The 16,048-nt window shown below is 41.8% G+C and overlaps 1 protein-coding gene across 2 annotated transcripts in view; it reads right to left on the reverse strand.

Annotated features, from left to right (window-relative positions):
* Positions 1–401: 401 nt before the first annotated feature.
* RORA (RAR related orphan receptor A) overlaps positions 402–16,048 on the reverse strand; it is a 358,823-nt gene continuing 343,176 nt past the window's right edge. For both annotated transcript variants that reach the window (XM_058033480.1, XM_058033481.1), the window contains 8 exons: positions 14,204–14,345; positions 12,129–12,524; positions 8,801–8,922; positions 7,478–7,610; positions 6,699–6,806; positions 5,233–5,343; positions 3,853–3,965; positions 402–2,624 (listed from right to left, as the gene is read on the reverse strand). In XM_058033480.1, the coding sequence (XP_057889463.1) occupies positions 2,460–2,624; positions 3,853–3,965; positions 5,233–5,343; positions 6,699–6,806; positions 7,478–7,610; positions 8,801–8,922; positions 12,129–12,524; positions 14,204–14,345 (1,290 nt within the window). In that variant the 3' untranslated portion in view covers positions 402–2,459. The remainder of the gene's footprint in view (positions 2,625–3,852; positions 3,966–5,232; positions 5,344–6,698; positions 6,807–7,477; positions 7,611–8,800; positions 8,923–12,128; positions 12,525–14,203; positions 14,346–16,048) is intronic.

Here is a 16,048-nt window from a genome sequence, read left to right on the forward strand (position 1 = left end):
TCTTACTTCTCCATTAATTGACACTGAGATTAAGTTTAGTTGATCTTTACAGGACTAGCACCTAAGGCTGGTCACATTCAGAAAACATTTGTTAGTTTAAAGAGGTGCTTCAAAAATAGGAATACACATTAGAATGCAAGTACCATATCATGCCAGTTACTCCAATAAAGTAAACAATGACCCAAGGAAGTGTTTCAGTGGGAGTGGAGTGAGCCCGTGCTGGGCTGTGAGCCACTTGTTCAGGAGCAGGCAGGATGGAGCAGGAACAAGAGAGCTCTATGGAGCTTTTCCAAAAGGCCTCTCCTGGCTGCACCCCAGGGCTCCCCTCCCACCCTGCAGGGCTCACTGCTCTGAGGAGGAGGTGTGGTGCTGTGCTCTCGCCCTCCTTGCAAAGCCTAGAGATGAGGGACAGCTGTAACCTCCCCTGATGTGCTACACTGGGGCATGTTTAATAAGGGTCATAGATGAATGTTTCTATTTGACCCCAAAGGAAACATGTTCAAATCACAGAATAAACCTATATTTTGCTAATAAGAACCCGCTGATCTGACTCTCCTTTTTAAAATACTCAGGTTTAGGTGTGCTTCTATTCACTTGTTACTTCTCAACAACTGTAACTTATGTAAGAGACTGTTTACCCTTGGAAGTTAAAGCAGTAGGGCACATTCTGTCTCATTCCTTTTCGTTTTTTGATGTTCCCAGCTTTTTCTTAGGTACTTCATCCAAACTATATGTGTGATGGCCTACAGGGATCCAGTTATGCATCTGCATCTCATCCAAACCCAAATCTACACCTCTGGCCCAAACACCCACAGTTTGTAATGTTGTTTATGTGAACCTGCTTCCTTCAGAACTTTGCTCAGAGATAGAATTCTTCCTGAAGGGAATGGTAATTAATAACACTGCAAGATTCAGCTTATTGGTTGCTTATGTGATACAGGAATCAGAATTACAGAATGCAGGTTTCTGATATTTATGATTTCCAGGCTTGTACTGAGTACAAACTAATGCTTTCTAGCAACAGTATGCCTTTCCTTTCTTAGTTTGTTCCCATCTGATCAACTTTAAAGTGCATCTTTTTAAACAAGGAGAGAACAGACTTCTCTGCTCAGCTCCCTGAAATTGAACTGCTGGATGCTGGAACAACAGGGGTCAGTGTGTCTCATCTCACTGAAGCCAAAGACAAACCTATGGATTTGGACAGGCTACAGCTTGGCATTGGAAGGCATTGTTTACAATATGGAGTACAAAAGTATGTGTAATATTACATGTAAAAAGTACTTTTCTGCAAGCATGTCAATACACACATACTTTTACTGTAGATACAGACTTGAATAAATACTTTCAAACCTGGATTTATGGTGGGCAGGAATACACTATTTAATAGCCTGATTTTCAAAGATGCTGTGTTACTCATTTGTAAATGATCTGTAATTAATTAGTTCAACTCTGACAGTGGAAACTCAGAACCTTTGAAAATGAGGCTTTTGACTTTGAAACATTCCGGTTTGAAAGACTTGAAAATAAAAGTACCTTTGAATTTAACTTCTGAAAAGATTATTTTAATGTAGAAAATTGTTGTTATTTTCAACTCTTTAAAAAAACCTCTAACCATTTCAGGATATGACCAGCCTCTCTTTAAAAGTAACATGGAAAACAGCAGCATAAATACCTCCCAATGTACCAGTACCTGCCAAACCTTTTTCAGTTAAACTTGAATTTCTGGTGCACATGCAACACAACAATGAACACGCTAGCATTTAATTTAAAGAAAAAGGTGCAAAATGAAAGTGCCTTATCAATTCAACAAGAAAAGCTATACCAGTAACTACATTTTATATTAATTAAAACAATATATAAACAATATCTCTTTTGCTATATATAGTCTTCATGCCCATTTACCCTGTAATATATTATAATGCTATTGTTGCTATTGCTATGGACCCTTTTCATGCCGTTCTGTCTACTGGCAAACAGTGGTAGGTGAAAAAAAATCGTCCTTCATGAAACAATGAGCAAGTTGTGCAAACTGATGCTGAAATCTCTGCAATGCACACCAGTCGCTGATTACTAGGTGGACTCTGTTCTGACCAACAAATTGATTGTTCTGTCAAAAGCCTGGGCAGTGAACTACAGGAGAAAACAACCTTCTGACATTAGTACCCTCAGTCTGTGTAAACAGAGGTCAAGGATTGAGAAGTTGAGACAGAAAAAGGGTCCATATTTGTAGGCATAATGGAAATCATATGCATGAGAAAAACAAGTTCAACTTTGTTTCATTGTTTCCCATCCTTCGCCTGACCCCGACCGCCAAGAGATGTGCAGTGTGTTGGCTCCCTAGGTCTGTGCAGGGCCATATAAAGTGTCTTGGTTTTCTTTCTTTTTTTTTTCCTTTTTTTTCCTTTCTTTTGTTTTAATGTTTGTACTTCAGACATTCTACAAGTGCTTAGGTGATACATTTACCCATCAATTTGCATTGCTGGCTCAAACTCTGAAGTGAACAACTCCTTGTAAAGTGGAGGAAAATGAAGTCGCACAATGTCTGGGTATATTGCTTTAAATGCCATAAGCTTTTCTGTATGTCGTCCACACAGTGCTCTTAAAGTAGACACTTTGCATATTAACTGTAAAAAAATGAACACAAGTCATATGGTCATACATGGAACCAGGCCTCCCAATCTTGCTGTAAGGATTAAAGCTCTCCCAAACCAAATTATTAACTTAACAAGGACATTTCAGATGCACAGTCATGGATATCTGCTGGAAGTATTTAAGTAATGGACTCACAGCTATTTTTGAAATAATATTTTTTAAGTTCTCAGGAAAATGTGGCATTAAGTTTCCTTGCTGGATTGAAAAACAAGTATTTCAGGGCTGGATCTTCACTCATTAAATTATCCTCTTGGAAGAAGGTAATCCCAACTGCTTTTAAATCCACTGTGAATATTATAGAGGGAACTGGCAATGCAATAGATTAGATTTATTTACCTTAATTGAAATAAGGTAAAAAAATATACTTCTAAAATATCATGAGGGTGCTCCCTGAAGTTACTGAGTAAAATATTCGTATCAAAGCATATGGAAGACTCTTTCGTCTGACAAAGGTATCCAGAGCATACACTGAGAGAAAATTACATGACCCAGGATTTGAAATTAAGAAAATCTGCAGAGCCCATGCTGGACCATCCTGCTTCTATTGTAAGTAATTCTTTGGTGTGAAACAAAGCATAAGCTCTGGCTGTGCAGAGGTGTAAAAGGAACTACCTCTGCAAGGTAAAGTGCCTATATTTCCCCAGTTCTTCAGATTTACTTCTTGTAACATCACACTAGTTTCTCATTTCTGAGAAATTACATGAAGATACTTGAGTAGGTAGTGCCTCGTTTCCCTAGGCATCACTTTTGGAAGAACTGAGAAAAAGGCTGTGTGGGGAACTTCTCATGGAAGTTGGCAAAGCAAGTTTAGTTTGTGCATTGCATGTTATAACAACTTAATTGTCATGCAGCAGAGATTCCACAAATACTAAGGCATGCATGTTGTGGCACTGAAATAGTATTCTGTGTGGCAGGAGTGTTGTGTAGGAGAGCTATCATAAGAACCTTCATCACTTTTCATGAAGTTCCATATAAAAATACTCCCTTTCAGACCATTAGCAACCTTGTTCCCTAGAACATCATCATTTCACCTCTTCTAGGTTTAAGTAACAAGGTTCAACTGAGCAGCTCCATTTTGAAGAAAGCATTCTGGGTTTATAAATCAATTAACTGCGCATGAGCTTTACCCCATAATCAGGGCAGTGCTCAGGTGAAGGCACTCTTTCACAGTGCTGTGCCATGGCACAGGATGACCCTTACCTTTGTCAGAATTCCATCTTCTCGGTGGTTCTTCTGTAGGACGTGCTGAAGTGCTAGCTGGATCTTCTGTTGGAGTTTCTCAATTTTTACTTTCTCCTGAAGCCATGAGCGATCTGAATATAAATGGAGTTAAAACCTCTAGTAATGCACACATGGATCACAGTGCACCAGGAAGTACTAAGTCTGTTACAGATTCCTTTTTCCTATTTGCAACCTTCCTTCCAATTGTCATATACTTTCATATAGAAAATGGGCTTCAAAATTAACAGGTTTTGAAATATATTTATTACATGCACTTAAAGTTACTTTTATAAAGCCCTTATTTAGGAGAATGCAATGCATCTGAGTAAGATCTATTACTCATTTGCAAGAAAATCTGTAAAATGCAGGGTGTTTACAAAATGAGGCTAGCAACTTTTTACTGGAAATTAATAGATCATATAATGAACAACTACTTGGAGAGGATCATCTTGCTAAGATCTTACAGAACTTAGAGAAAGCCAGCAGAACTTACAGAACTTACAGTAACTGACAGAAAAATCAGATGCAAAGATTCAACTATTTTAAAAAAACCTACGGCTGAACTTCCTGGCAGAAAAGCAGTATTAGCTGTGACAGAACCGTAGGGTTTTGTAGGTTGCTAAGACACAGGGCTAACACACTTCCTGTCTGGCCAACAACATGAGAACATATTTATGGCAGACTCAATAAAGCCACCATTGCTAACAGAATGAGACCATTATGGTGCAGTCTCAACTCACAGTTTCCTTCCTCAGGTGTCAGGCCAGGCACAAACTGACTTTCTGCCCCAGTACCTTGCTCCACCTGACCTAAGAAGCCTTTCCAGGACCTGGAGCACACTGTGCACATTCACTTGTGATTATTAAGTTAATTTAGCCACAGGCATGGCAGACCCAGGCTGACTTTTGGGGTGACTTGGATGTCTTGCACCACAATTCTCAGTGTCCCCAGTCACACTAAAATGGCACTGCTGGAAATTTTCTGTTGTGCTGCAGCAGCTGCAAGCTCACATGCATGGACAGCTGCCTATGGGAGTTCAGTAACTACCTCTCACCAGGACTGGCTCATGAGTCTCACTCAAATGCATTTAAGCCTTTGCAAAGAAGCTGAGTCCTCAACAAGGTGAAAATGTGGAAAATATGGGCTTAGATTAGGATTTCCAATTTAACAAAAGGGTTCCTAAATTCATAGTTTTAATGTGATTATTAAAATAAAAAAAATTGGTGAGGAGAAGACACTCAAAAAATGTCCACAATGATATTTCCACAACATCTGATAATTGTAACATTATAATTAAAAAGTCCTGAAAATAAAAACAACCCCTACCAGATAAATCTAGAGGAAATCTTCATCTCTTACCTGCTGACATTAAAACAAACGCAGAAAACAAAGCTATCTCATCTTCTGTCAGGTGCATAGAACATAAACTTTTTCCAAATTCAAACACAAAGCTAATGAAGTCTTCACAACCTGCAAAAAAAAAGCTAAGCTCTTGTTACATTGTTTAAAACTACTTCAGTGCTACAGAGTTATTGATTTATTCTGATGGAGATGAGAAATAGATGTAAAACACTTCAAAGGTGGTCTTCTTCTTAAGGACTGTGAAGTGATGGCAGTGAGATCTCACTCATCCTTGAGGGTATTACTCCACTCCCACAAGTTCCCAGCTCCCACATCCTGGCAACCAAGACTGACAAAGTTTTGCACACTGTATCTTTTCTACGCTGGGTTCTCATGGGGTGAATATGAATAAATCTCAAGCCATTTACTTTCAAGCTCAAAATTGCTCTACCTTTGTTTCTGTTCTAAATGGAACCTTGTCATGTCAGTGTGGAGCGAAGAAGTTCTGACTTTAAGATTATTGAGCACACAGAGTGGGGGAAGAGAGGCACACAGGGACATGCAGGAAGCAAAGGGAGAAGCCAAGGTCTGACTGAACACGGTTCATGCACAACAGGAACTCTGTCTCCTTCCACCCATTCTCTTGCTCACACAGGTTATTCAGGTTACTGCTGCTGTCACACATGCAGGTACAGTCTGCAAAGTGAGCCCTGCTCTGAGGAGCATCACAACCTGAGAGACAAAGGTTTTCCTCAGCCTCCCCAGCCTAAACTTCTGCATACAGCTGGTAACAGATCCAAGTTATATTTCCTCAGAAGCCAGAACTGTTTGTGCTCTGACCTTGTACCTTGAGGTGTTTTAGAAAGCCAGAGAATACTTCAGTAATTGTCCAGCATTCTCCACTGATGTATTTTCACTGCCTACAAAGTAGCTTACAGCCCAAATCTATACCCAGTGAATAGATCCTTTTAAAATTAACAAAAATATACAGGAAAAAATTTCAAAATTATATGTAGTTTAATTTTAAAAAATTATTTACAGTGTTTTACCAGCAAATAACCGGACTTGGCAAAATTTAAAACACCATTAACATCTTCAAAGCAATCACGTCAGTATATCCCAAATTAGCTTAAAATCTGCTGCCTTTTCCAACAGGATACATGAAACATTACATTACATATGAAATCTGGGCTTCTCTCAACAAGTGAGTCCAAACAGCTCTACCCTAATCAAAATACTGCACTTCAGCACCAACAGTCCTTTACTGCACAGCCTTCAGCTGTTTTACCTCCTGAAATCAGCTTGGCCTCAAACAGAGCCAGAACACAGCAGTCTGAGCTCCAGAACTCTTTTATTTGAATACTATAGACTGATTTTTCAAAGCAGCTGTTTTCCCTTGCCTTTCCACCGTATTATTTTTATTCTGGTTTTTTGGGGTTTGTTTTTTTTTTTTTTGTAAGACACAACAATTCACATTTCCTTACCTAAGGACTTGAAAACCTCTGGGCTAGCATACTTGCCATCAAAGTAGACTGTGTTGTTCTGGGAGTCAAAGGCACGGCACATTCTGATGAACACAACCTCTAAAGACCCTATAACAGAAACAAGGGATGTTTGACTAAGGAAGGAGAGCCTGCAGTTGCAAAGAGCAATTGAGAATTTAATAACAATGCTCTGCATTCATTGTCAGTTTAGTAGTGTAGTAAGTTGCTGTGGTGTAACAAAGCATAGTTTGGTTTGCTGGTAGAATTACAAGAATTCCCATAAACCCCTTTAGAAGTTTTTGCTAAAGCAACTTAGTTAATGGTAATGAACTTGAGTCATTTTTTTAGAGTAATGAAGTCTCTGAAGCCAAAGCAGCTCATTTATATATGTGTTCACCAAGCCTTAACAACTTGGTCCAGTATTTGTAACCTGAATTACTCTTACAATATCTTGCATAGAACAATTTGGATTTTTACCTTGAAATATTCACTATTAGCAATCAAAAAAAAAAATTAAATCCAATTTTTACATCTTAACACACTCATTGCTCCTTTTATCCATAATGAAAATTTATTAGATAGACTTGAACTCCTTCTCCCCACAATAACTAAGATGATGTTACTTCAAAGACAGAAATTTTGCAAGGTTTTCCATTATTTAATTTTAAAAGACCATTGTACTGCATATAAATATATGTGTATGCAACCACTGCATGTAACATGTAACACCTTCCTCAGGCAAAACTAATAGAAGCAGACCTTAAAGCTGACCCACATACCTGCTTTTAAAAGCACAATTTGATCATTTTGACACAGCTCCATAAAGCCATCAATGCGTTTGGCAAATTCCACTACATACTGTATAGCTTCTGTTATTTTGACTGCGCATAACTGCCACATTACCTCCCTTTGCTGTTTGAGAGAAGAGAAATGAAAAAATTACTAACCAAAGCTCACTGTCAGAAAGTAAACTGAGCTAAAGAAAACCAAACAACAAATTGAGTGAGTTCCCTCCAACACTCCTGGCTGCAGTCTGACCTCAAAACCAGAGCCGCGTGTGGGTGAGTGACAATGCAACCATGGAAGAGTTCTTCAGTCGTGTCACAATAGATCCAGCTCGGAGTACTTTTATCATAAGCCAAAAATGTCAAAGTGTTACAAGTCTGGTCATTTCAGTGGGAATTTTATTCACTGCATGAAAATAAAATGCCAATTTACACCAACAAGGCATGATCATATTTTTCCTGTCAGCTTCTGTATTTTGTACAGAACGCAAATTATCAACCTAGCTCATCTTCAGAAGAATACATGTAAATATGTCCATATATGAAGATCATCTTGATAAAAACGTAAGGAAAACATGCAAGTAGTGAGTTTTTCCAGTGTTGAAAATAATGCAGAATGAAATCACCTAAAGTAGAAAAAATTGTACTCCAAAAGGTTAAATATTTTTCTGTGGAAATGAAAAATATGTTCAAAGAACAGTGTGCTTCAGCAGTGCTTCCCAAGGCCATTTTCCAAAAGCAGCCAATTGGCAGCAGCTTGTGGATAGAAAGCACGTTGGAAATAACACTGATTAGACCTTACAATAGCCTGGTGGCATGGCAGCACTGTGCTGCTGCTCCACAGGTAAAAGCCAAACACTGAGGGACAACTGGAGCATGAATCAGGATTACAGTGAACCCCCAAGGCTGGAAATCTGCTGGAGCTCTGTGTTTATAAACTCCAGCTAAAGCACAGCACGTAACATCACAAACTTGGTGGCTTCGCCTTCTGTTGTTGTCGATCCAGGACATGACAATTTAAGAGAAGAAAATAACATGCCAAGTAGGATTGAAAAAATTCCTATTATTTCCTATCCTTTACCAGAGACAGATTTTAGGAGAATGTCTTTGCCTTTTCCTATACCTCTAAAAATCACAAATGCAAAAGATGTCGTGACCATACTGCTGCTTTTGATTCTAGTGTATTATTTTTTTAAACACACAGAAATATACATTCCTGATAGTAAGGAGAAAGCAGTGAAAAAGTGAATTTTGCAGTGTGTTATGGAAGTACCATGCTTTAAAGAAACCATGCCGTATCTTGGCATGCTTTTATACCTTGTTCTGATAGTTCTCAATTTCTTCCTGCAGAAAAGTTTGCCATGTTATCTGCTGTAACTCCTCTCTCAAGTACTGGCAAGTTTCCATGTGTGACTTGGAAATATTTTGTGCAAGATGTTCTAAAAGAAAGAGCAGAAAGCGACACGCGTTAGAAATGCAAAGCCATACCTTCAGACACGAGAAAAGCTCGTACATTTCAGCTGCAACATGGGGAGGGGAGAGGGTGAGCTGAGAGAGAAAATCGCTTTGCTTTGACTTTCCTGGGAACCGGCGTCGGCAGGCGCAGCCACTGAACGGCGGCCGGAGACCGCGCCCGCAGCCGCCGCCAGAGGGCGCCGCTGACCAGAGCTGGGCACCGGCACAAAGCGGCGCCAAGGGGGGACACGGACACCGCGGGGACACACCGGGGGAACACCCGGCACCGGGCACGGCTGGGACACACCGGGCACCGCCGGGGCACACCCGGCACCGGGCACGGCTGGGACACACCGGGCACGGCTGGGACACACCGGGGGGAACACCCGGCACCGGGCACGGCTGGGACACACCGGGGGGAACACCCGGCACCGGGCACGGCTGGGACACACCGGGCACGGCTGGGACACGGACACCGCGGGGACACACCGGGGGGAACACCCGGCACCGGGCACGGCTGGGACACACCCGGCACCGGGCACGGCTGGGACACACCGGGCACCGCGGAGGCACACCCGGCACCGCTGGGGAACACCGGACACCGCGGGGGCACACCGTACACGGACGCCACGGGGCACAACGGGCACCGGGCACCGTTGGGGCGCACCCGGCAGCGCGGGGACACACCCGGCACCGGGCCCAGAAGGACACCACGGACCACAGGCGCAGGAACTGTGGGAAGGAGAGGGGGATGGCGCCTCCAGCGAGCGCACAGCGCTGGACAAGGCCGTGCTGAACGCAGGGCGCGTCAGGGACGGGACAGAAGGGCACTGCCAGGCAGGCAGAGCTGCCAGTGCCATCGCTTTCCAATAGGCAAATACAGGCACCACCTGTCTAGCACTCTCTCAGGCAGGACTCTGGTTCCATGAGGCTGCCTGGGAGGGAAAAGTGGTTTTTTTCCCTACTCTCATAAAATTTAAAAAATATCACAAAAATGCATCTATTAGAGAATCCAGAAGACTAAGATAACACACTAAAAAATCCCTAACACTAGGGGTTGTTTTCCTTCAGCTTTAGAGTAGTCACCTAGTTTACTGCACATGATTTAAAAGTTCCATATCTTTTAATTTGAAATAGAATTATTTTCTGCTGCTACACTTGATTAAAAGATGCATAATGCAGATTTACATTTATTAATAAAACCTGGTTCCATAAATGTTTAGGAACACTTTCAAAAGCCTGAACAGAACTTAGATACCCAAGTTCCACTTTTATTTAACTTCCCCTTTCCTACCCTGACCCTTCAGGTGGACACGTTCTCCTATTTTAGCACGTGACAAGTAGAGGCCTGGGGACTTGTCTCACAGAATCCTGCTTTGTTTGGCCACTGAAAATGAAGGCTCAAACCAAGGAGGAATGGTGGTCACTACAACACGGAGGTATTCTGAGGGACTGCCTTATTGGGTCTTCAGTGAAACTGGCTTTGTTTGGTAATGATCAAAGAGCTCCTCACAAACTGAACTGCTGGACCAATGTCTGTCAGTAGTTTGAGTAAGATATTGCCTGAAAAGTCTTTAACATACAGATGAAATAAAAGCAGATTATATGTGCTACCTGGGCAATCAGTAAGGTAGAACACAATGGAATTTATACTTTGTCACCATAGCTTTGATGTATTTCAGAGCAGTTTTGTTTTTTTTTTTTAACAAGTGTATAGTTAAACACTTGTTCTTGGTAGCAGCAGCTGACAGCATGATCCCTGTGCCCTTGCAGGATGCAGGAGGAGAAATATTCCCATGTTATTCACAAACCTCTGCCTCACTCTGGCACTGCGTTTCAGCACACACCTAAATATTTTCATTGAACAGCCACACCTTTCTAAATTGAAACCTTCGTCTGGCAGACAAACATTCTTCAAACATTGTTCAGTAATGTTCATGCTGGGCACCCCAATCACGCTGTGCAGGCTTTAAACAAAGCACTGTGTAAATCAAGGTAAGCAACAGGACAAACTTTGTTAGGCCAGTGGTCCAAACTCAACACTGGGCCTGCAAAGGAAAAACTCTTTTTTTTTTTTTTGGTGGGTTTAATGTAGATCTTTTTAATACCTTCCATGAGAAAATCAGCAGTCATTTCACTGAGACAAAGCTCGTAGTGCTGCCTTTGTCCTGACATTTTCTTCTCCTTTTTACCTCTCTGAAATTATTTGAACTGATGCCAGACACAACATTTTGGCTGTCAGGACAAATTACATTGTTGCAGCATTCTGCAACATAAGGACATTAAAAAGCAAGCTTCTTGTGACTTCCTCTCTGCAAAACTTCTCAAAAGAACATAAAATAAACCACACAAAATTTTAGTGTGGAATACCTGATTTTTTGAACTATTTTTAGGTTTTCATAATAAAATAATTAGAAAAAATGTTGCTTCAGCAAGTTTAAAGAATCAATTTTAAATGCCTGGCTGCTTACATAAGTAATGGAATAACGAAACCAGTTCTTTGATGTCCTGTTCCACTTTGTTTATAACACAGCACACTCTAACTCCAGTCTCAGCTGTTGACAAGTCATACTTGTGGAATTCAGCCTTAGTGTAATCATTAAGGGAAAAGTTTAAAGTAAAATGTGCTAATTATTGTGGTTGTTATAAGGCTCTTAGAGAAATTATCAAAACTTGCTACATTCAAAAATGTCCTTCAGTATTTGGGGCTAGATCCTCTTCAATAAGTGACAAGAACTGCCCTCAGATTAGCCCAGTGCTTTCCTCAGGTAAAGAGCAGAAGAAAATCAGCCTCATCACTTATTGTTAGGACTAACAGTATTGAGGTAATGAAAAGGAGATCATTTTTTTTTAAATAATCTGCAAATAAAGAAATGCCCTGTTTTCTCAACACTAAAAATTACCTTCTTCATCAGTATTCCCAGGGTTCTACAGCAAGCACTGAAAGCAAAAGCAACACTGGCAGCACTGGTTAACCCCAGTCCCCAGGGAGCTTCAGTCCAGAGCAGAAAGGAGTTCCCGTGTGCCCTGAGATCAATCAGGGTGTTTGCTGTGCACTTCACACAAGAATGCCCATCCATGCCCACAGCTCTCCTGCAGCAGCATTCTCACTATCACTGGCTACACGTGCCACTTTCATCCAAAGGGTACTGTTAAGACAATTACAACGGAAGCTTTTCTCTCTCATTACCTAATTCTGCCATGGACACAGTTGGAGAGGTCTCCCCATTTGTAAAAGAACAATAAGGGAAGAAGCCCGATGCTGGTGTGTAGTCACATATTGGTTCTGGTTTGATTCCATTAATATCAAGACCCGACTGATCTGGAGAAGGCTGTATGTCTAAGTAGAAGCTGCTAACTGCAGAGTCTGCTTTGCTACCTTCAGGGGTATGCCCATCAATGTAATTACTGAGGTCGTCATGTAGCTCTGTTAAGCCATTGGTGGTGATATTGTATGTTGGTGTGAGCGGCTCTGCCTCTCCGGGCTGCTGCTGGTGATCGCGCTGCTGCTGCTGCATGCGGTGTTTCTGCACCTCGGCGTACAGGCTGTCCCGCTGCTTCTTGGACATTCGGCCAAACTTCACAGCTGAAACACAGACACACAAGAGATTACACCTCTACACACCCACCACTGCCTTTTCATTGTGAGGCTTTCAGCGTTACACGCAAGGATACAGCACAAACCCAAACCTGCAGGATGGACAGACCTAAGAACCACTTCTCAATTACAGGTACACAGGTGCCTGCTCTTTAAAAGACTGTCTTGACATGCCACTGAAATGGACCATTAGAAGTCACTGGTTTAACTTAATTCATTAACTTTCCACTTCTGTGCTGGAAAGATTTTCTCTCGTATGTGCGTTGAGGTTGACAGATGCATCTCTTCAGCATTCAAACCCTACCTAGAAAAGCAGAAGCTAAACCAGAACACACTGGCCTGAGACAACTGTCCAGTTCCTACCAGCTGTACACTCATGCTGTGGAGTGACCCTAGAGTGTGGTGCCAACATGTGGGGGCTCTCTCAGTGTATCAACAGCAAGCTTTACTGAGATTGGGACTAAAGCATGTGGGAAGAACCACCAAACCTGCCACCAAAGTGCCTCTGTGACAGGCAAAAATGCTTAGTAGATGAGTAATTGTTAAACCTGTGTGTCTGTGTGTGTGCACACAAGTGCATGCATGCATCTCCACAGCATTACTACAACTTTGAGAAGCATTAGCTGTAAGCCAGCAGCAACTGGTTTGGGAATTTCCAGGGAATTGTCAAGGATGCAGCATGGGATTTCAAGGACCTGTATCTGCTGTAAAAGCTTCATCCTTAGAAAGGCAACTACTGCCTTCAGCTTTTCTACAGGAAAACAAACATGTCGGGAAAAGTATCATTAATAATCAACTGTTTCAGGTTTTTAGTCTCACGGCCAATTAAAAAAAATAAAGACAATGTAATTCAAGAAGTAAATGTAATCTGGGAACAATCTCCTTGATAAGGCCTCATGCACCTAGAGTAATGTGTATGTATTTGTAGAACACGCAGCGCTGCTGTCACTGTGGCAGGGGAAAAGACTGAGTCAGATCTTCAGATGGGTGAGTGGTGGCAGCTCCCTTCCATCTGTGGGGGAGGCGTGCAAGGCTCAGCTGCAAAGCCAGTTCTGACTGAATTACATAAGCAACTGTTTGGCAGAGGCAGGCTTTCATCACTACTCAAGCTGCAATTTTGAGCTTAATATTTAACAGCGTTGGAACATCTTTTCTTCAGAATTCCATCTTTGAAAAAACACTGCATCATTTTTTTCTTTGTATTTTTTCCATTATTCATTATACACATATTTAACTTCAGTTGATACTGTGAAGCAGTTCTGATCCGGACCCATGCTCCAGGCAGCGCTACTTGCAACTACAGGAGGTCACTTAAGTTGGAATGAGTGTATAGAGAATATATCAATGAATATATGAATATATTAGCATGAGAAAAACAAACTACATCTTCACGAAATGACCAGAGACAAAGCTCTTAACTGAGAACTATAATAGGTAAGTAAGAAAAAAGACAACTCCAAGAACTTTGTACATGCCCTGATTTGTATATATTTGAGTATACAGCAGCATCTAAAAACACCTAGCATACAACATAGAAAAATATGGGGCAACATCTGAAACTCACTCGATGATCTCAACTATCAATGCACAGTTAGCATGTAACTGCAGGCTTTGGCTGGGCAGCCAGGCCAGCAGCCCCCGTGTCAGCGTTTCCCAGCAGCGCTTACCGTCCCGAGACATCCCCACAGCAAGGCATTTCTGCAAGCGGCAGTGCTGGCAGCGGTTGCGGCTGGTGCGGTCGATCAGACAGTTCTTCTGCCGAGGACACGAGTACGTGGCATTGCTCTGCTGACTCCTCCTGAAAAAGCCCTGCCGTGCCATGGCAAAACACAAGTCAAGGAGCTGTTAACTGATGGAGCAAATAAAGACTCTGAAGGATAGCAAGGATAGCATACTTAAAAGAAAAGAAGTTCAAGTGCTCTACAGTCAACTAAAGGAAGTTAAAACTAAAGGTTTTGTTGGTTTTTTTTTCTCTCCTAGAAATAAACAAAAACCAGTAACTAGCAAGAAGCGGTTCATTAAAAAAGTGTTGTAACATGTAAAGGAATTACACTTTTTATTCACTGATTTTACATATCCCATATTACATATGGCAGACTAGCTCTTTTCAAATGAGATAAAACTAATTATAGACCTTGATTTCCTATCTTTCCTGGGTTGTCATAGTTCTCCAAAATAGGGAGGATTTAACAGCTACCACCCTGTTCTGCTCTCTGGAGTGACAGTGGCAGGCTCTGATGTTCAGCCTTGCCAGTGTGTGTGTGTGTTTAAAAATACACAGCATGATGCTGAACAGTTTCTCCTGCAAAGGACAATTTCTTAACAAGCTTTTTAAAGATTCACAGAATCATTAAGATGGAAAAAGACCTCTAAGATCATCAAGCCCAAACGTCATCCCAGCACCACTGTGTTCACCACTAAACCTAAAGTGCCACATTCACACACCCTTTTGAACACTTCCAGGGATAGTGATTCCACCATTTCCATGGACAGTCTAATCCAATGCCTGCCCACCCTTTCAAATCTTCAACCTTTCAGTAAAGATTTTTTTTTCAGATATCCAACTGAAACTTGCCCTACCACAACACGAGGCCATCTTCTTTTGTCCTGTTGCTGGCTCCATGGGAGAGAAGCCTGACCCCCAACTGGCTCCATCTTCCTATCAAGGAGTTGTAGAAAGCAAGGTGGTCACACCTGAGCCTCCTCTTCACCAGATTAAATAACCTCAGCACCTTCAGCTGTTCCTTATCAGACTTAAAACCAGTAACAGACTTGTGCTCCAGACCCTTCCCCTGCTCTGCTGCCCCTCTCTGGACCCACACCAGCCCCTCAATGTCACTTGTCACGAGGGGCCCAAAACCAGACACAGCACCTGAGGTGCCTCACTAGGACAGAGGCATGGTCACTGCCCTGGTGCTGCTGTCACTATTGCTGCTATTGTGAGAGTGAGTTTGATGCTGACAGCCCAAGTTTTGTTCAACTTTGTGCAGGATATAGATTCTTAAGGAGGGGAAAAGCTAAAGCACTTTTTATGTATGATCTCTTTCCTGAGTAAGCCCAGCTCCAAAGCAAGCTTGGAAGGTTACGCACAGCTACAACTTTATTGTCTCCTCCAGAGAGGTGCACGTCATTCACCACTCTGCAGCTGCTTGCTTTGAAGTCCATTTCATCCTTTTGCCACAGACTGCCCAAACACAAGCTGCTGTGTGTGTAATACCTACTTCACAAGGATTCTGCAAAGATGCAGTCATTCTAAAGAGGCATTTGAGAGCAGTGAGCACACTATTTTAGTTTTACGTTGCCACATAATGGATTAATTAACAGTGCTGCAAAGAAAATAGCTCCTTGGAAAGGCTGGGCACCTTTTAATTAAAGCTGGACTTTTACCAATTTGTTATTTACTCAAAGGTTTCATGCTGGAGTCCCTCAGCACATGCACAGATACTTGGTGAAGTAAACAAAGGAAGGACATCTGTATGACAAGTCTCAAGTAGCTCCTATCAAAGTGGCTG

This window comes from Melospiza georgiana, chromosome 13 (genome assembly GCF_028018845.1).
Source record: "Melospiza georgiana isolate bMelGeo1 chromosome 13, bMelGeo1.pri, whole genome shotgun sequence".
In the NCBI taxonomy this organism is placed as follows: Eukaryota; Metazoa; Chordata; class Aves; order Passeriformes; family Passerellidae; genus Melospiza; species Melospiza georgiana.